At 47.7% G+C, this 20,970-nt stretch overlaps 1 protein-coding gene across 1 annotated transcript; it reads right to left on the reverse strand.

Annotated features, from left to right (window-relative positions):
- Window positions 1-697: 697 nt before the first annotated feature.
- On the reverse strand, window positions 698-20,964 carry COTL1 (coactosin-like F-actin binding protein 1). Its single transcript, XM_010132736.1, has 4 exons — window positions 20,827-20,964; window positions 20,426-20,508; window positions 10,535-10,692; window positions 698-1,115 (listed from the first exon to the last, which is right to left on the reverse strand). Exons 1-4 carry the CDS (start codon window positions 20,901-20,903, stop codon window positions 1,005-1,007), a joined length of 429 nt encoding a protein of 142 aa, XP_010131038.1. The 5' UTR covers window positions 20,904-20,964; the 3' UTR covers window positions 698-1,004.
- Window positions 20,965-20,970: the final 6 nt, after the last annotated feature.

Consider the following 20,970-nt stretch of genomic DNA (forward strand, 5'->3'; position numbering starts at 1 on the left):
CCATCTCCTGGTGGGAGCTGCAGGGTGGTTCACTGCCCGAAGGCCCCAGGAACCACAGGTGTTGTGTTCAACTGCAAAGGAAACCAGGGGGACACGGGCAGAGAAGGCTGCTGGGATTCAGCGGCTGCTATTTTTGCAAACATCGTTTAAAAAGGAAATCTATGCATTTCATTGTCACCTCCTGAGCCCCAGCGTTAGGAAAGTCAAATACAAACCCAGAGACCAATGTACACAAAATAGTGAACAAGTGTCCAGACATTTCTAAGCCCCTCAGTTTACTGTGCCGTGATACCTCCAAAAACCAACAAAACCCCCACCTTTGGATCATGTTGGATCTTATTTGAAAAGGGAGGGACAGAGATGCAGCATATAGCATAGCAACTGTCAAGCAATGTTTAAGGCAAATTTATTCCCATTTATCAGGAGTTGAATTTTGTGGTTTGTTCACTCTTGTTTAAGCTGCTAGATAGCATCTCAGCTGGACATTTTGCTTAAACAATTTAATTAACGTTTGAGTGAAGTCAACTCAAGTTGATCTGAGTCTAGAAGAGCAAAAAACATTATTCTCAAGAATATCAGTCAGAAGAAATTTAAAAAAAAAATCAAAATAATCGATGTTCAGAACTCCCCCCAACTTTCTCCCCTCAGAGAGCAGGCTGAGCCCAAGTAAAACACACAGACATGCAGGTGTACGAAGAAGGACACAATGGCAAGCCTCTACGAACAGAACGCTGAAGAGGACCAAAGCAGAGCCAAACCTAAATTCCACAGATGAGAGAGTTATGAGTAAAAAAATAGGGAAAAAAGAAAACAGAACCCCGGAGAGGGATGGTTCATGAGATGGAATGGAAAATCAAAGTCTGCCGTATGCAAAGAAAGGGAGTTCTTAGGGGCACACACAGAAAGCTGGGGATTTCAGTTGCCTCATCTCTCAGTCGTGTTAGTTTGTTGTGCCTTTCCCCTCCCTTTGAGATCCAGGTGATGGTGCCAGAAGGTTCCTGTGTTTACTCAGTCTGTGCATCATAATTAGCCCCCCCTGCTTTCTTCAGCTCGTTCTTGATGTAATCCTCATCCAGCTCTTTGTGGTCACTGATCACAAATTCTTTGGCAAAGTTCTGCAAGAGAGGAAGGAAAAGTCTGTTACAAAAGGGGTTCCTTGTCCAAGTCCCTGAATAACAGCGGGTTATCCAGCTTCCACGGCCGTATGAGCTGCACCCCCTCATCTGCTGCGGCAGGGTTGACAACTAGAAAGCAGTGGAGGAGACAGAAGATTAATGATGACAGAACTCAGGACTTAACCTGGAAAAATTTTACGTGTCTACTTCTACAGTCATGGCTGCAAGACCCGGTCCTGCCCTAGGCAACAGCTCTTCCTAGCGATAAATGCACAGGCTGGGTTAGATCGAGTTTCCTCAGTAGTGTGCTAACTAAAAAGCTCAAAACTGGTGACCTTCTAATGGCCACGGACCCTCAGCATAATCATGGGCCAGTCACTAATCCTACCTGTGCCCTTTTTAGACCCCTTCTAAAAAAAGGAGAACAGTGCTACACCACAGATTCACACTCTAGGGCAGCTCATGGGACACTTCGATTCAAGATTGAACAACACGCAGATGGTACCAGAAGCAAATAAATCTACTCCAGTAGATTTACTGACTCCTCCTCTCGACTGTCTAATGCACATCATGGCCAAGACGCTGCCAGACAGGCTGCTGCTGGTGGTAAGAGGCTCCGCTCTGCTCTGTGGTCTAACGATCCAAAGTGACCTTCACGGGCAGGCGTTACCAACACCCTTGTGCGCTGCAGGGCAGCTCTCCAGCTGCTCAAACACACTCTGCGACTTACGGGAACCAGGCAGCACGCTGCGACAAGAGGCTGTGAACAGAGAAATCCTTTCTCAGAGCAGATCGCTGGGAAGGGGATCCCACGGTGCCTTCAGGGCGCTTGTCACAGCAGTGTCACTGCAGTCAGGGATTTGTTCCTTTGTGCCTCTCCTGCCTCACAGCACGGGTGGCCAGCATGTGTGTGCACAGACAGTTCAGCAAACATGCACATTTGCTTCTTGCTTTATCCTTTTCCTTCCCTTCCTAACCACAACTGAAATGTGTCTTTCCCTTCCCCCCAACTCATAGAGGTTTTAAACAGCTGGAAAAACACAAGCATCCATTGCAGTCTGCAGGGCCAGGGACAAAGTGATGACCAAAATGCCAGCTGCCCTGCTGCAGCGTCTCAGGAAAGCTGCGATGCCTGGCTCCATGGGCAGCGAGCACCCCAAAAAGTGATGGAGGCTGCCTGGGAGAATGAGGCGACGGCTTTGAGAGAGGAGCAGTCCCCTTGTTGGGGTCTCCCCCCAGCACAGCCGTGGAGGGGGGTTCTAATTGGTTTCAGACTCTAAGCCGTGGGAGAGCTTTTTATCTGGCAGCGTCTCAAGGGTCTCAGTTTGGGATCAGAGTCGGGTAAGGGAGGAGGTGGAGAAGGATCCAGCCTGAAAGAGCCTCAGCACCTCTTTCGGGTGGTGAAAGAAATGGAAGGGAGAGCAGAACAGCTCCCTCCCCCACACCAGTCCCCCAGGCTGCGGCTGATCTTGTTTCACACTGTAGGAAATCCTCACTACCCAGGAGTTGCTTGGGGAGAGGGGGAGAGAAAAAGCTTAGAGCGGCTTCCCAAAGCCTTGTCTGCTCTGCTCTAGTTCATCAGCAGCTAGACAGCGCCCTAAGAAACGGCAGCTGCTTCACAGGACCGTTTTGCTCCACGCTTCAGTGGCCAACTTTTCTGGTGTGAGGACAGACAGACATTACAGGCACCTCAGACCTGTCCTAGCAGAGTTCAGGGAAAATGGGAAAGAAATTGTTAATTTTGAGAAAAACATCCTTTTTTCTTTTTTTTTTTTTTTTGAGATGGGAAGAGGCAAACTGCCCGAAACATCAGATTTGGTCGTGGTCACACATGTCCTGCTTCCAGATCTCCAGTGTGAGACCTCTGCAACGCTCGGCTCTTGAGATGGGAAGAGGCAAACTGCCCGAAACATCAGATTTGGTCGTGGTCACACATGTCCTGCTTCCAGATCTCCAGTGTGAGACCTCTGCAACGCTCGGCTCTTGCTAAGACCAAACAAAAGCTTAGTGACTCTGATTCTCAGAGGTGTGCTGCCTACATGACTTCTGAGCTGAGCCTTTTTGATTTCTTTTCGACCTGCTCACAAAGAGGTTTAACAAACTTCCAGGAAGCAGATTATCCAGGACTCACCGGCTCCAGTGCTAGTCTTTACCCTGACTTCAGTGAGAACTGAGGCAGGCCCGTAAAATCATTTCTGAGAGGGGTGCTGTGAAAAGCGCGTGTATTTTATAAATGCGGGAAGGGTTTCCCTCAACGCCCGCTCTGCAGAACCCGGCTGATTCTGAAATGAAAATGCAAGTGCTCTCATGCAAGAGCAGAAGAGAATTAAATTATATGTGCCACAAATTAAATTACTGAGATGTCTTCTCAACTAGACAGTTACCCGGATGATTCCTGGGTGATGCTCTGGGGGCACCAGCCACTATTTCATGTCAATGCCACCAAGACACCTTGCCAGGTTGGAACAATCTCCCCCCAGCAGTGGCCAGATGGGTTTTGTTTCCAGCCACTCTTAAATATCCTCTTAGCTGACTGGGCCACCTCTTGTGCCAGATTTGTACCCTCAAAGTGCAATCGGGGTCACTGCTATTAATAACTCTTTACTTTATTCCTTTCTGCTGGCAGGTGGTGTCAGGGGCTTCTTCATTCTTCATGCCAGCTGTTACCCACCACGATATCTCATCAAGCCTGGCCCCAAGGGGAGAAGACGGTTTCCTTCTGGTGAGTTTGCTGCCAGCAGTTCCTGATTTCAACACCCTGCTTGACCCTTCTTCAGCCACATCACTCTGAATTCCCTCTTCGAGCTCTTTGGGGTTGAGGTTTTGCTCAGGGTACAAATCATAAGGTGAAGGGAGGCATATAAGTATTTCAGAGACAGTTGGCACTGCCTCCTGTGTCGTCAGGAGGGACTCCAGCACTCAGATCAGAGATTGGGCAGCCGTGATCAACAGCAGCACTTCTCAGCCGAGGGCCATCGTATCCCGAGTTCACTCTTTTTTGGCCCCACTGAAACTGCCAGAATGTAAAGCTATTCCCAGCTGATTTAATTGGGTCTGATGTTCGCTGGACCAGGCAATGGTCCTTACTTGGCATGACTGTCACCTGCAATTGTAAATAACCGATCAGAGCAAACCAGCTCCTGTAACGCACCAGGGAAAATCCTCCTTCAGGCGGCTAACGGCAATGCCAGCAGGCGGCCAGCTGCAGCCAGCTTTCCGCTCTGCCACCAGATTTTCCTTCTGCCCTTAAGAGACTGCGGTGAGGAACGTCTCTGCCTTCTCTTTCTCTCTTCATTAGATATGCTGATATCTGAGGTCTTTCAAGAGAACTGCAGAAGTTACAGCTACCCAAGTGCACAGCTCTGGATGCCTGGGCCCTCACCTTGCTGACATGCATCTTCACTTTACACCCCCCACTTCCTTTTCTCTCCTCCTCCCCCTTTCCTCAAGCTTTTTACAACCGCGGCAAGCCCTGCAAATGAATTCTAGCCTTTGTATTCACCCCAGAGCCACCAGCAGCCTACAGATAACAAAAACAATGATGCCATTTGTCTTTATCACTCTCATGACACCACAGTGACCAGAGTCTCTTAGCTCTGCCTCTCAAATCATTGAACACTACGTAAAAAGTTAAGCTTTACTCATGGTTCTTCAATACACCTCATGGTTCTTCAGTACACCTAACTAGCACGTGCTTCTCTTTGTGACTGAGCAGCTGAGGGTCACAATTTTGCAACTTAATCCCCTGTGTCATCCTCCATGCGACACTACAGAGAGAAAGGGCTCCAACCACGCAGGTCAGGCTGCAAAAAGTGAGCCTGCATCTCTCCCTGGGAAGCATGAAATTTGTACAGCAAGCTCAGGCCAGCCTTTCTCTTCCAGGCAACTTTATGAGAGGAAAAAAAACCAAAGTGGAGCTGATTTTCTTCCTCTTCCAGGCCCTCAATGTTTAGCATATGGGGCTATAAAATTTCCCTAGGCTGGCCAAGGGAAGATCTGTCTGGTGCAGATACTGTACCAAACCGGTCTGCAGAGGCCCGTATAAATCCCAGCATGGGCAGGCCTTAAGTCAGAACAAAAATCCTTGTATCATCCACAAACACTTGGGTTCTTAGCAGCTAGGGACGGTGCCAGGTAGCTGAGCAGCTTCTTGCTGGTTTTATTTCCGCTGGGCTTGCAGCAGCCTCCACAGATGTTCAAAATCCTCAGTTCCCCTGTGCTTAATGTCACCACTCCCATCCATTGGTCATTTTATTTTCAGCGCAGATGCAGTACAGAGGAGATGACATCTCCAATGGTTCTTTTCCAGCATGGTATGGGTCCTAGACCTGGGGTCATGGGGAAGAAAGGACATGTGCTATGGCTACAGCTGGGCTTCTCCCAGTACAAGGAGAGCTATGAAGTGACAAGCACCTACACCAATACAGCACCACTGCCCTCCACTCTACTCTGGCTACACCAAACCTGTCCTGCGATCATCTGTCAGAGTCCAAGGCATCAGCAAAAACTCTCTCTTCACATTTACTCCTTGCCAATTTTTACATGGACCAGTTCCAGCCACTGGGAGAAGTCAGCCCAAAGTTCTGGCAAACACATCTCTCAGCAACGGGAACTACATTCCAGCTGATCTGCAAATTCCTCCTATCTGTGCTCGTCCCACTGGAAAAGTCACAGGGCTGTGTGTCAGCAGTGGGGTGGTGAGAAGCTGCTTATTCTGACCTGAAGAAGCTACTTATAAAGTTCCCACCTTCCCTGGACTTGGCCTAGGAGTTCTTGTAAATCCATATCCATTTGGTACGACATCGCAATAAACCAGAATAGGAGAAAGAGTCAAAAAGAACCACGCTGTCTGCCCTCCCGGCAGGATCTCGCTCACCCTCCCGAGAAAGACTGTCTTGAAGCACTGTGACATCACTGTTATGAGTTTGACTTTCTGACTGTCTCTAACAAAGCTGTTAAACCATCTTCTGTTCAGGCCACTGTACTAATGTGAGAAACCTAATGCAACACATGGAGTTATGTGTGTTTTATCTGTCCTGAGATCAGGGACAGTAACCCCATAAGTGGGTCCTCCCCCATGAGGTACCAGCATCAGTGCGCTGAGGAATCCAGATGAAAAGAGAAAGGTGAACAAAAAAAGTCTGTCCCTGATCTCCACAGCAGGAACAGCCAGGCAAATTCCTCACCAAAAATAATGAATAAAATGTCATGGATATTTGCTTACAGAAACAGAGCTGTTTTACCCCGAATCTGATTTAGGGAAATAATAGAGCACGTGACTTTGTGGGAGCTGGAGTGCTGAAGAAAACAGAGAAGAATCAAAATTTGTGGAAGATAAGTCAAACTGGCCAAGCCCAGCGCTGCAGGAGAATTCAGTCCCTGCAGGAAAAAGACCTCAACGCTTCCTAATGAAGGGTTAACAGCTCCTAGCAGGACATGCAGTCACGAAGGGCAACAAGTTCACAGAGAGGAAGCAACACTTGGGAGGAAACCAAGTCCTGTTTTCAGTTCTTCGGCATTCACATCAAAACCGGACCACTGTAGCACTGGTGGCTGCTCCCAGTCCCACAACCGTTGTGCCTGGGCTTGTCTTACTCAAAGAAAAGCACCACAACATCATCCTTGCGCCTCTCCTCATGAACAGCCTGACGCTCCTGTACTTAGAACCCACAACTGCCAGGTTCCGCCTTGCAGGAATTTTTATGGCTGACCTGAAGCTCCTGCTGGCAGCTGTTCCTAGCCATGACAAGCAACCTAGAGTAGCCTTGATTTCTGGGCTTAAGCTGACCGACCCACTTCCGCTGGACCTCTGGAATGAAAGTGGTCAGACCAGCAGCCTTACGTACCCAAAGCCATAGAAGATGTGCCCAAAGTTCAGCTGGTACGAGCAGCTGGGTACAAGCTTGGCAGGACAACTAGTGGCACAGAGTGACCCAACCGCAGCTGTGCAGAGGATGCAAACGTGGAGGGGTCTGCTGCTTGTGCAGCTCACTGCAGGCTTTTGCCAGCTCACCCACAAGCAGAAGGCGAGACACGCTACGGCTGATGACAGAATAGATGCAGCCTCGTTGTTTAAGTCATCCCGGCTTACCGTTTCATAAAGTTTAGATCATTCTAGATCTAGGTTTAGACTCCTAGAAATGAACTCCCAAACATCTCAGGCAATGCTCGGCAATGCATGGGATGTTGTGCGCTTCTCTGTGCTTGCCCCAGGTCTGTCCTTGGCCTAGACAGCAGCTCAGTGCAGAAAAGATGAGATATGGCATCACCTACTCCATGTCTCGATTTCCACAAGGAAGTCTCCACACATTCGTACTTAGCTATACCCTTAAGAAGATATAGATGAATATTGTTCCCTATCCCGGCCTTACTTCTAACCTGCTCTCAACTGAACTACGTGGACCAGGTCACAGGCTTGATCCAAGATTTCCAGCTGAGGTAAAGAGGACAGGATGGAAAATAAATGGCTAATGTGAAAAAAAAGTTACTGAATGTTCCTGAAATGCAAAATGCATTTTTCTACCATCCCAAATAAATACAATAAATGAAACCCCATTTTCCAACAACATTAAAGAGGTAATAAGGATAGTTCCAAAAAAGCAAGACCTGATTCTCAGCTAGTACGGATTGGGAGAACTATGGCTATTTGCCAGATGAGATCCTTGCCTGTAATTTTAGAGTTATTACAGCTGAAATTCAATTGTCCTTTCTTCTGGAGAGATTTTCTGGCAACCTCCTCCACCGACTGTCAGTACTGCTTGCCAAACCACCTCCCCAGAGACTTCACAGCACCTGCTCCCCCTTCCAAGGGAGGAATACAAAAGCGAGGGCAACTCAGTTCCTCTCCCTCCTTTGTAATATCTCATCCTTTTGTTCACAAGCCCGCAATCTACTCTTCAACAGTTAATACCCCTTATGCCGTCCTTGCGGCAGGACCTTTTAGGGGACCGCATGTGAACACTCTGTATTCTACAGATGCAACACGGTGGGGTTTGCTAGGCAGTTCAGGCGGACTGCCTTTCACTTGCAGTGTCTCGGCGGAAGAACAACGCTTGCTGGCGTTTGTTCAGCTCTGAGCAAAGCTCCACCATAGCTCTTCAAGGCCTCCCCAGTACAGCAGAGAATACAGAGCAGTGGGAGCCTCCCCTCACACTGGGGCTTTGCTCTGAGATAAAGAGCCACAGCTGGCTTTTGCAAATATTACAAGATAGCAAGAGCCCTTCGAGTTTTACTGAGGGCTTCTCAGACTGAAGAGCAGTTGTTCTGGAATCCCAACCAATCACTTCTAAAGATCACAAAATCAAAGCTGGTATCTGCTGTACAAAAAGCCTCCTTGTGCCACCTTCCTTGGAAGGTGTAAGTGCACCTACAGGCCATGCACGCATGTAAAACTGCAGAGAGCCAAACTGCATCAGTAGCCTCGATCGATTCTCTTCACAGTTTGTGAAGAAAAAATTTCCTGCTACTCATTCCAAGTGATGAACCAACACTGAGTCAGATTTGAAGTTTCTCATTACAGCAACCAACCAACTATATTTTTCTGTATTTTTTCTATGTACAACTCACATCTCAAATAATCTCTGTAAAAATCAGGAGCAGTGGGGTGATGGGAATGTACTTGAAGGTCAAGAGAACTAGTATGAGTGAAATAGCTCTGGGATAAATTCCCTCCACTAAATTTCAGCTGGACTGCCTTGTCCTCTTTTGACAGATTATCTGCAGGGTTACAGTATAAAAAGAAGAAAAAACAGTTCTGCTTTTATCCCACTCCACATAGAGGGATTCACTTTCACATGGAGAACTATTGGAAATGGTCGTTGTGGTAATTTCTTCTGGGAAGGAGATCACCGCTGACATCACATGCAGAAATGCTTTGCAGAGGGTTACAGGCATCACTGCTCAGTAGAAGTGTATGGAGCACGAGTTGTACTGTTTTCATATTTTAGTACAGATTAATTGGATTACGAAAGCTTTCAAGTAACAGCCAAGACTGGTTAATGTTCCACCAGATTATTAACTCATACAGACTACTAATCAAAAATGAAACAAGTGAAATTGCCAATTTTATACAGCAGACCTGGGGGACAGATCTGAGAAGAGCACTCAGGAATGCTATTCAACTCAACAGCAATGCGTTGTCTACACACACTTTTTAAAAGATCTTGGGCTTAGTGACTCTTCGATGAGTCATTCATTAGTACTCTATAATTTCACCTTCAGCTACAATTACACAGTTTCAGCAGCTTCACATGAACAGAGATTTGCTTTCCTATCTCAGGTGTCATCACTGAAATTTCTTTTCAGAATGGACCCCTCTGCCTTGTTGTCATTTTGAACCATTTAGCACCAGTGCTTATCTTCTGGAAGGGTAAGAATTTATTATATTTCCATGCTTCTTATCTAAATATAATCTTCTCTACCATACAAAGTGCCGATGAATTGAGGGGGAGTTCATTCTCATCCTTCACATCCTCCTATCGGGAGATTTCTTTACATAAGCAGGAACACAGTTATTGAGGGAGATTATTTCAGACTGGTCTCCAAGCATGTAAGAAAGACCATTTCTCAGGCTTTGGAGACCTGGCCCTAAGTTTGGTGGAAAGAGCTAATATTGCTTTAAATACTTCTTCATAGAAAACATGCTGAACATCTTCTCTGTTCAAGCCAGCTTTTCAGCAGCAGTTCTTTGCAGCCTTGAACAACTCACATCTCTTGTGGCTGTTGCTTGTTTTCAGTCGCTTGGACTGAGCTTAGAGCCTGACGGAGCAAGCCCAGCTCAGAGTGCCCTGGGAGGCTGTTGCAGAGGTAAATGATAAGCTCAGCTGGGGCAGACATTCAAGGGAAGCCCTTCCAAGGTGTGTACTAAGCTCACTGCTCTTTTTCTGATATACCCAAGGCCAAACAGAAGACTAATCAAATCTAGTTAGCTATTAAGAGCTGTTAGTTAACTGGTACCGATAGGGACTTCAGACTTTAGTTGAGTAGCTGCACTAATTCACTGTGCAGACACAAAAGGCCTCGAGAGAAGTTCAAACAAGGGCGTGGGTTTTTCTGTTTAATTTTACCTGCTTAACTTATACTGCCTTGTTCTCTACCATTCGATACCGTGCTATTTCCATATCAAAGAAGGAGATGGGAAACGTCTTAATGGTGACAAGGAGGGAGTGCATATATTCCCTCCTTGTGAAATAGTTAAGACAGCCTTAAGCTCAAAGGTGCTTCTTTATGCCTGAGTGCTCAAAGGGCAGATGCTAAGTCTTCTGGTAGGAAGAGAGGCAATAAGGAACTGTCTTCTTTTCAAAGGATTAACTACTAAGTTGAAGGATGTTCCAATCCTTCCCCCTCTCTCCCCTCCTGCTGGTGTTTGTAGAGCTAAAAGCGATGAGAACTGGCAGTTAGAAGCAGAAGGAACAGGTTACCTGTACTACTTCTTTGACCAGAGTCTTGTCAGTCCCGGTTTTGGCTCTCTGCAGGCCACTGACATCCTCTCCAATCCAAGTGATGAGGGCAAACTTGACCCGCTTGCTCATGGCATCGCCAGTGGTGAATCGGACAAAGCCAAACAATCGAACGTCATCTGGAGAGACAAAGCAAAAAGGGTAAAATGATTAAAACCAGAAACATACCAGCCTTGCCATCTTCCGGGGTGAGACCACTGCCCTCAAAGACGGAGCCAAGGCACCGATCCTGTGTTACACCACCTCTGTCCAGGATGAACAGGGCAACACAGGTGCTCGGCTTATATGCCCTCCGCTTGCAAGGTGTGCTTTGCCCGTGTTAGGTCTGCCTCTTCCTGAGGTGCTCTGAGTTACAGGGGGGAAACTGGCTGTGCTGGCCATGCCACCCCAGTGTGCTGCTGCTGAGCTTAGAAATGGCTAAGAAACGGTCAAGAGCACAGACCTAAGCCCAGTTACACATTCAGCCAGATCATTCATCTGCAGGTCACTGGTCGAGAAGGGAAGAAAGTGACTTCCCAGCATCTCTTTCTTAGAGGATGGCAGGATTAGGGTCACCTTTTATAACACACACACAGAAACTGGGCATTGTGCAAATCTGATCCTTTCCCCTCCTCCCCTTCAGCCACATTTCTGGCTCATTTGTAGTATGAGTTTAAAGAAGCAGGGGAGACGAAGCAGCAAAAGAAACATCTGCAATCACTTCCCCAGACGTGTTTTTCTACTCCTTCTGAAGACCTGTAGAGAAAGGCCTTGGACTTCAGTCCTGTTCTGCTCTCTATTTCACAGCTGTTTTCTGCTATCTCACACCAGACTGGAGTTATTTAGTCTGGCCACTGTGTAAAAACCTTGTAAACTCCTTGTCTTGAAGAGTCCGTTCCTTCATTGCAGGGTGACTCATCAGCCGAGGCAGTTGGACGCCTTCGTGATCACAGGCACTTCAAAAGCGGGCGATCCCATCCCCACGTATCCCCAGCCTCAGAGGCACACATGGTGCTGGAGCCTCCAACCAGGACTGGGCAGAAAAGCTGAGCAGATGGACAGTTGTGCAATCGTGGAGTATACCTACTCAGAGCTACTTCATCTCTTACAGGTCACTCAAGACCTTTTAAATGAGATGACTCAAAAAAGAAGAACAAACTTGCTGCTGGAAAAGAATCATGTTAATCCTGGTTACACGTGTCGCGACCAGTTCAACATACTTTATGGTCATCTGCTGTCTCAACTACTGCCAGGTGAAAACACAGGCTTCAGGTGTAGGAACGCTTGCCAACATCCCCATCATTGGATCTGTTACAGCATGCTCCAGGAACGCTCAGAACAGCCCGAGAGCTCTGGGGACAGGGGAGGAGCAGCTCTAAACTGCTCATCCCCAGAAAATAAGCTGCTAGAAATCAATGCAAAAATGTGAGGTTTTCTCTGAAAGCTGACAGACCTCAAAGCTGCTTTAACGCTTTGTTTTCCAAAGTATAGACAACTTCCCCTTGATAAAAGAGAAGAAGATTTTAAGTCTGAAAAAACCCTCCTATGGTCTCCCTACTTTGTCCTCTCTGTATGTTTTTGTCACTGGCAGAGGACTGGGGAAACTTGGAAACTTGGAAAATGTATGTAGTGGGGATGTATGAGCTAGCACAGAGCTGAAAACAAACTCTTCTGAAGATTTCAAAATCGAAGCAAAGAGAAAGACAGAGATCTTACTCAAAAGAAAAATCCACGTGGATCTTTGGAAGGTGAATAAGTCATGTGTATCGGCAGTGCAGGCAGAGAAAACCCCTCTCTGATACCCTGTTACTGGCAAGTACAAGAAACGCACAGAGAGACTCTTGTTTCTGACAGTAAATCCTCTTCCCAAGACTGATTAGAACCATAAATGAACCGACAGCCAGGAAATACCCAAGGTGAAGAGAGACAGTAAATCCCCTAACGTTACTATTAACAGTTCTGTGAAAAAACCTTCCTTTCCCAGATCTGACAGCAAAGGAGGCCACGCTCTGCTAAGAATTGTGCTGCAGTTCCTATGGGAACACGGTGCTCGAAGGCACTTTAATGTCATCAAGTCCTGGCCCCTACCCTACTGCAACCGTGTCACAGCCCGTGCCACGGGCCCGTCACTTTCCACCTCAAGTATGTAGGTTCTCCATCCCTGCCCCTCCCACCAAAGGTCTTACAGATCCTGCAGACTGCTTTGGAATCTGCTCCTTTATAAGAAAGACAATGCAAAAATATAATGAATGTGAAGAATTCCAAGTTTTTCTGCAATGTTTTTTCATAGCAAAGTAGGAAGGGGGTTGAAGGAATTTATCTGTCAGCACGAACTTTAATTTGGCGTGAACCCACAGATCACTGGCAGCAGCAGGATTCGCTGCTCAGCATAACAGCTGAGTCCCTTCCTGTCCTGTCTGAAAGCAGCTTGAGCAGTGGCACCAGAGAGCCAAACCCTGTGATTCCACGTGGGCTTTCATCTAGTAGATCACCCATGACTCAGTGGCTATGAGCAACTCTTACCTCATCATGTTAAGTCCAATAAGTTTAACAGCACCCGAGGGTAGATGTGGGGCTCTGAGTCACCAGCTTGGGCAGTTTACCTGGGGCTGGTTTACCTGTGGGGGCTTGAAAGGTTGCACCCAAGCTGCGTGCCTCCTCCTCCTGCCTCCCCACGGCCGGCTCCCCTCAGCAGGCAGCACAGGCTCCTCGGCTGCCACGATTTTCCAGTGTATCTAATATAAAGTACCAACATGTGATGTTTTAAGTTTGATGGGCCAGTGTGTGAACTGCGACAGCTGAAGAGCTTCTCAGCAGCTGCAGATGAAGCCACGAGGGAATGAGAATTGGAGCCCTTAGCAATTAACATGTCTCTTTTCCTAAAAGGGCAACGGGGACAAGACGTGGGGGTTTTCAGCGCTAGTTCAGCCTGGGTATGAGGCGCTTCAGCTGCAGGTCAAAATCCCTGAGCAGAAGTGGCTAAGTTTCATAATTAGTCTGAAGCCTGTTTAGAGTGATAACAGGATCAAAACGCAAGTGCTTTTATACTCCCAGATTTCTTCTTTCGCAGTTAATCAGCTCTACCCTGCTGGATCACCTCGCTGTGCTGGAAGTCATCAATGCCATCAGCGCCAACTCCCCTAGAAATCTGAAGGCGTTAATGCCCACCCCCCTGCTCCCCTGTTCACACAAACCCACTTACACTTGGTTTTAGGAATTTGCTGGGTGCGTGGGGGAGCGTAACAAATCATAGAGAGACGGGTAGATTTCCTCTGACAGAGGAAATCCTGCCTAGCTCTATGCAACCACCTTCCTAGTCACTAAGCCATGAATTTCAGGGCAGAGAGAAGCAAATAATAGCTCTGGTTAGAACGGAAATAGCAGCTATATTGGAGAAGATCTCACAAATAGCAGAAATTAACAACGTTAATTGCTACTAATATCAGGACTCCTCTGACTGTGGTTGTACAGCCTGACATTAGGGCTATGCAAACAAATAAAAGTACAATGGATCCCTTAATGGGCATCACTTAGTATTTTTCTCCAAACCCCTTACTTAGCAGCAGGCAGGATTTTCCAAATATACTGATTCAGCTGCCCTTGGCTGTCAACAAAGCTGGATGCCAAGCTGCAGAGGCTTCCTGGATGGTATTGTCCCCTTTTTCATCCACTCGAACCCTCTGGTTCAGCTGTACCAAAATATTCCCCATTAGATTAAAACGGACTGACTCATCAGTAAGAGACAATGGCTGCAGGAAAGACATACACTGTCAAAAGCTTTGCGGTTCTTGGTCTTACAGCTCTGGATGGCCACGGCAGAGACATGCCAAGAAAAGGCCTCCGCTCCCAGCTTCACCTGCCTGCTCAGGGAAGGTCACATTCAGCACGGCAGCTGATGGAACAATGTGCTTTTGTGTTCCGTCCAACAACTGACAGCGCATAGCAGGTTTCGTGAGGATTTGTTTGTTTTGATTGGATTAATTTTAGAGTAACTTGTCCATTTTTCTCCCATTTAGTCACCCCTAGAGTCAGGTGGAGAGAAGCGCAGACAGAAAACCTTCCCTACCTCTTAGGACACTGGGTTTTTCCTCTTTAACCCTGTACTGAAGCCCATATATTTCTGATGCAGTGATCCTTGCACCACGCCGACACGTTCATTGAGTCATCTAACACAACAACAAAATGTTTGCCCTCAGGACCATCACCACAGGACTGTAGCTGGGGCACCAAACCTTTCCTGCGTAACCCAGGGGGGCTGACACCAGTACAGGGTACTCAGGACACAAGGGCATGGGGAGGTTGACCCCACAGTGACTTCTCCAGCTTTCTCTGGTCCAGTGAAGCCACCAGCAGCATTTCATCAGAATGGGCTATTCTTTGTTCCCCTTTCTTGAAGGAAGGAACGGTTGCGTTAGGCAGAAGTAAGGGCTAGGCAGCCCCCAAAACAAAGGGCACGCAAAAGATGTACCGCTGCTCTTTACCTGTGCCCAGCACAGGGCAGGAAAATGCAGCCCCACAGCCACGTGATTTTAATTAAGCATCACAAAACGAAACCGAATGCAGAGCTCCTGTTTCAGTGCAGAACTCGACCTGATGAGCTTCTCCCAGAAAAATGAATGAGAATATTCCCTAAAACAACCTCCTGTCCATTGCAAGGGACCACCTAAGCCACAGCTCCAGCTGAGAGCCAGGAGATCGCTGACGCTTCAGCTGACTCTCCCCAGAGCAGGACTCACGGTGAGCAGGGAGGGCGCAGGGCAGAGGAACGCTGCAAAGACAGTGCAAAATTCCCACCATGGGGCCACCCATGGCCCCAGCTCTTCCTTAAACTGGTGCAAAGGGAAAGCAGGCGAGAGGGACATTAAAGAGGAGCACCAAAAGCAGTAGGAGGCTGACTTGCAAAGCCTGTTTTAGCAGCTTAAGATGTAGCCAAATACAGATAAGCACCCACCTCATTACGCGACCTCGGGCATTTTTACAAATCTTGCCTACAACCCGAAGTGCCAACGTAATCTTGGTGATCTCTCCGCTCTTAGCTCCTCAATTTTACATGCAGGCCAGGCTTTATAGGACAACTGTCATCAGCCCAAAGGAGCTTGCATTTGTCTTGGAAGCAATTCGATTTTCCTCCTCATGCTGAAAGCACAGTGTGGTTTTGGTCTGATCTTTTCAGGCGCTTGAAGAGCTACCCCATTTCATGCTGCCATTGCCATTATTTATCGGGACTGGGGCTCTCCAAAGAAAAGGCTCATTATTTCTTTTGTCAGTGACACCTTGAAAGACAACTGTTCACATGTGGCATGGAGCGGGGGAAACACCATCTTCCAGCCTCTCCGTCACTTAACGGCAGAAACATTACAGTCAATCCCAGGCAGAGACAATGCCACGCTCTGCTGCTTCCTAATGCCGCAAGTGAGCCGAGCCGGCCGGTGCATCAGGTATTACTGACACACACAAAAGTTTAAGCAGATGCTTTTGACCACACTCTTAGTTCAGTATCTCAGTTATATGTCACTCTGCTCTTCTCAGCAGCAGCATCATCAGCCCAGTTATGAGATGTCGAAATTCAAAACAACAACAAATAAACCCAAGAGCCTTCTCATCCTTCCATACAATAACCTTCAGCCCTTATCTGTGTTCCTGGCTTCAAATCCGCCAGCTCAGCTGGTTTGTTTTTTCAAGTGTACTGATGGCATGTACTACTAAACACCAAATTAATGCGATGTCTGGACCCGTGCCATCAGCAAAGGCAAGAGCTGCAACTGTGAAGTAAAATGGATCAAAAGCCTTTAATTAAGTCCTTGTTTAATGCAGAGATAACCTGTGCTGTTAAGCCTAACCAAAACAGTCCTTAGCCAGAAGACACGGGGTTGTCTACACTGTGTTTGGTGACCCTGACACAACTAATGTCCTCAACTTTGGTGTCCAGACTCTTTTTGTCAGACAAAGGCCAATACAGTCATGTATGTTGGTCGTTACGCAGGACTGGCAGGAGGAAGTACCACCAGCGGCCACCTCTAATCACATAAGGATCTTACTGTGCCAATGGTTTAAACGAACCTCCTTGACTTGACTTTGGGATAGGCTGGAGAACGGGTTCACACAGCTGGGGCTGGTCTTTGGAGGATGGAGAAGACTGCCTGGGACCAAAGCAGTGCTTACTACCTCGCAGCCAAAGTGTTTGAGTTGTCTTGTGGCCTGAGAGACCTTGTCAGCAACAGCATGACAGCGACCGATATGCAGAAGTCCAGGGTTCAGGCTGCGTTTGCAGCATAATCCGGGGACAAAAGGGCACTGAAGAAGCTTTTCTTACCCTGTTTTCTTACTTTAAGAGTGGCAATTGCTGTCCCCAAACACTGGGATGGGAAAAGGATGATAGCTTGATTATGGAGTTCCTTAAACTTTTCTGCTCATACACAAAACTTAGCAAAGAGCTTCAGGAGAACAAGCCTCCACCCCAGGGTATGTGACATGTAGGTCTGATGTGCAATGTGTATCTGAGAGCAGAGCAGTGAGAGTCCCGAAACCCGCACAAGGTCGGCCAGCTGCAGCAGCAGGTCCTGGCTCAGGGCACGGGCCTCCCTGCCCCCGGAGCATCTCAGTCTGTCATGTGTTCCTTCTGCAGAAACGCACAGAGTGTTGCTGGAGCTCTGCAGAGAGCTGGTTTCTAACACGGTCTTTTTGAACTGCCTCTTCCATTAAAAGAAGCAATTTCAGTTTCTTGCTTGCCCCTTTGTCCTCAGCCACTCTTGTTCCCCGAGGATGTTTGCAGAATCAGGGATGGGTTGGGCCATGGTCTGCATGAAATGGGTATGTACGGGGGGAAGAAAAAGCAGAAATACAACCCTGCTACCACCAACACCCTCCAGCCCTTCCTAACCTCTGTCGCTGTGCAAGGCAGGATATCCACTGCAGGCAAATATCTTCCAAAGTGGTACAGAAGACCTGCTTGCTCTCAGAGCCACAGGAATTAGCACACACTGACACTGCCTGCTCTGTAATTTAACGCCCTGGAGGGAAGCACTATGTGCCGCGTGCCAAAGGTGCTTTTAGTATGAATGGTTATTAGAGAAAGCGGGGGACAGAGATGCCTCCCACTGAGAACAGCCCCAAAATAGATGGTGCAGGAAGCAGAACAGAGCACGCTCTGACAGAGGCCTTGGTGACACTTTGCTTGCTGAGGTTTTCAATTCCAGCTCCCTCTCTCACGTTCAACCACCAACTCGTCTACCGGAGGCAGCCGCAGTACTTTGGGGCTTTCAGGGCAGTGTTTTTCACAAAACAGGAGTTCAAAATAAGGAAGGAAGTTTATTCTGATGCAGGTTTTTTAATCTCTTAATCACATTTTTCTGTTTGTATTGATAGTAGCCCTTCTCCCCTCCAGCAAAATGCAGAAGGAGATGGGGTGTGGACCAGAAAGGAAGAAGAGCAATAGCAACGAATATTATTTAGCAGCTCTTCCCATCCCTTCCTACTCTTTTATATTTACTTTGTTTCAGTAGAAATACTCCATCCAGCCCTACTTCATAGCAACATTTGGCACCTTTCGTCCAGATGGGCAGGAAAGCTCTAACTTCACTGCTGGCACGAGCCTTGTTTTCTGACTATGTCTAGTGGTCCAGGCAAAGGGATGCTGCACAGATGGGAGGCCCCGAAGCTTGCACCTCTTGCTTCCCCAACTGCTGCACCGTAATTTGTGGGTGGAGGAAGATCCTTTTTAGAACCTGGTACCTGAATTCGCCTAGGTCTCTAAGCCCCCAAGAACTGTGCTCCAGAAGCAGGTTTGAGGACAACCTCTTGCCCTTGTTCTGCCAAGGAGCAGCCCATACCAGGTGCATGCAAAGGAAGAGGGAAAGGGAGCAGCTATAAGGGGTTTAGTTCCACATTAAAGGCTAACAATAGCCACAGTCTACCCCACAGATGGCCTTTATTTAACTCTTCCCTTACCTACTTATGCCTAAATTATGCAAAATTTCCTTTTGGTTGTAAAAATGCTTCAGTATTGGAGCCAGCTTGGCACTTTGCTGGTATAAAACAAGGTTTCCTTAAATTGTTTGGTTTAATACCCTGGTTATAAATAAAGGTTTGGCACATGCAAATGATGTCAAGAAAAAAAAACTCGTCATGTTCCAAAGTGCAAGATGTGCCTCCATTAGTCGTTACCCACATCCTACCCAGCCCAACTGGTGCCTGCTGTCTGCCAAAGCCCCTCTGCCTGATCAGCCACTCGATAAAACAGCCCTTTCCTACAGAAGGGAAGACGGAGACAGTTCTTGAGAGGATGTCACTCCAGGAAAAAAACATTAAAAATCAGTTCAGACAAAATAAGACATGGAGGCCTTAAAAACAAGGAGAGGAAATAAATGGGGAAGGTTCCTCTGCAAACCTCGGATGTCTGGAGATGCTGGAGCCACTGTTATCTTGTTCACAAGAGGAGACGGAAACCAAAGCGCTCAGCTAGTGAAGCCTTTGACCTCCCAAAGAAACTACCAACCCTTTAGATAAGGTTGGCATGAACTTCAGAAGTGCTGAGCCCTGGGTTTCCTCCTACGCCATGTAATTGCTTTTTTCCTTCTGCTGCCCATGAGGAGAGGTGCGTGGGAAGGAGTTCTTGCACTACAGGGCATCACCTTTCTGACATCTGCTATGAGAGGATCCTTTTTTGTTTTGAGAATTTTCCCTGCAAAGGTGTCAAGCAGCTGTGTTAATCTAGCAGCTGTCGTAGCAGAGCAGTCTAAACTCTCCTGAGTTAGTGGCCGTTTCCAAGGTCCAAAATGGACTTTTCTCCTATGATTTTTATTGACCAATCAGACCAGTCCTGCCCTCATTTAAGTTACTGCAAGTTCTCCCCTCCAGCTCAAGCCCCAGGACGTGACAGACCAATCTGGACAGGCACTGGCGTTTCAACGGCCGTGGGACTCTGCCTGCCGTGCCTGCGGGACTCGCCCCACCTCGAGGAGGGGGAGCCTGCTCAACACACGGTTCCTTCGCAGTACAGGTACAGAATGCCACAACTACAGGCTAACCAGAAGACCTGACTGTAGAGGAAGACTTTGTATAGTCCAGTATTAGGTAAGTAAGTGCTTCGTATCTCAGGTCACTCGGTGGCATTGTTCAATAGCAGCCAGGACAGGAGGAAAAGCTGCACCACTCCCCCCTACAAGATATTCTGAGAAAAATCAAAGCCTGCTTTTCTGACACACATCAAAAGTTAAGATCAGATGAAGTTAAACAGCCCTCAATTTACCTTCATTTTCCCCAGGCTTTGTTTCTCCTATTGATGTTCTACAACCGACAGTTAAACAATCAACTGCCACATTTAAACCCAGAGCCCAAACTGTCGCGGTTGTGCAACGCCGCATCTACGATTGTTCTCAGAGCTGTATTGTTCGAGCGGGGCTTCGGCATAACCTCTCTGTTCTCAGGTTTCATCTTAAAAAATCCGAGAAAGCCTCTAACTGCAGTTGCTTTAGCACTGTGAATACAACTTTAGAAATGTATTGTGAGATGCATCTTCTCAGCCACAAAAAAATCCAGCCTTTTTTGCTTTGAAACTGCAGGTCTAAATGAGGAGACCGTGGCTAATCAAGTGTTTTATCTTGTTTATAACCAAGAAACAATGAAAAATTGTGCAAAGAGGGGGGAAAGGCCCAAAGGACATTAAGTCTAAGGGTGAGACAAAGGATTGGCTGGACTGCGGACTTCAGTGAGTTGCGCTCTGAGGCTGCTGGAAACCCCATCGTGCAGGACAGGGCAGATGCAGGAGGCAGCGCCACGAATTCCAGTTCACCCAAGTTTTCTCCCATCCTTATCCCCCTTGCATCGGGCAGCAAGAAACACGGTAAGGTGCCAAAGCAATCAAGAGGAGCTTACCTGTGCACTTCCTTTTAAAGGTTTCATAGTCTACCCCTTGGTCTCCAGGGACGATTGTAGAGCCATTGTATTTAAAAGTCACCCTTTGGGAAGGGGAAAAGAGAAGGGGAACGATTCAGTTAAAAGCCACCCTTTGGGATGGGGGAAAGGGAAAAGACAAAGGGGAACGATAGAGTTAAAAGCCACCCTTTGGGAAGGGGAAAAGGAAGGTGAATAAAGCAATCGGCCTTTGGGAAGGGAAAAGAGGAGACGGGGAAGAACATGCTGTAAAAAAAATCACCCTTTAGGAAGGAGGGAAGAGGAGAGGGGAGTGAGGTCTATAAAAGTCGCCCTTTCGGGAGCGGGGTAGGGAAGAGGGGCAATCCCAGAGCACCGTCCGGGAGATGCCGGGGGCCACCTACCAGTTCACCTCGGTGGCATCGTCCCTGACGAGGTTGTACGCCTCCCTGCACGCCTCCTTGTCGATTTTGGTGGCCATGGGGGCGGCCGGCCGCGCCGGGGACAGGGGAAGGGGAGGGGGGGAAGCGCGGAGCGGCGCGGAGCTG

This window comes from Buceros rhinoceros, unplaced genomic scaffold, assembly GCF_000710305.1.
Source record: "Buceros rhinoceros silvestris isolate BGI_N320 unplaced genomic scaffold, ASM71030v1 scaffold12090, whole genome shotgun sequence".
Classification (NCBI taxonomy): Eukaryota; Metazoa; Chordata; class Aves; order Bucerotiformes; family Bucerotidae; genus Buceros; species Buceros rhinoceros.

Excerpts from the sequence above, each read along its gene's own strand:
- COTL1 (XM_010132736.1), bottom strand. The coding sequence starts at position 20,903 with ATGGCCACCAAAATCGACAAGGAGGCGTGCAGGGAGGCGTACAACCTC. Across the intron at positions 10,693-20,425 it reads CTTTAAAAGGAAGTGCACAG|ATGACGTTCGATTGTTTGGC; the intron begins GTAAGCTCCTCT and ends TTGTCTCTCCAG. Across the intron at positions 1,116-10,534 it reads TGGTCAAAGAAGTAGTACAG|AACTTTGCCAAAGAATTTGT; the intron begins GTAACCTGTTCC and ends CCTCTCTTGCAG.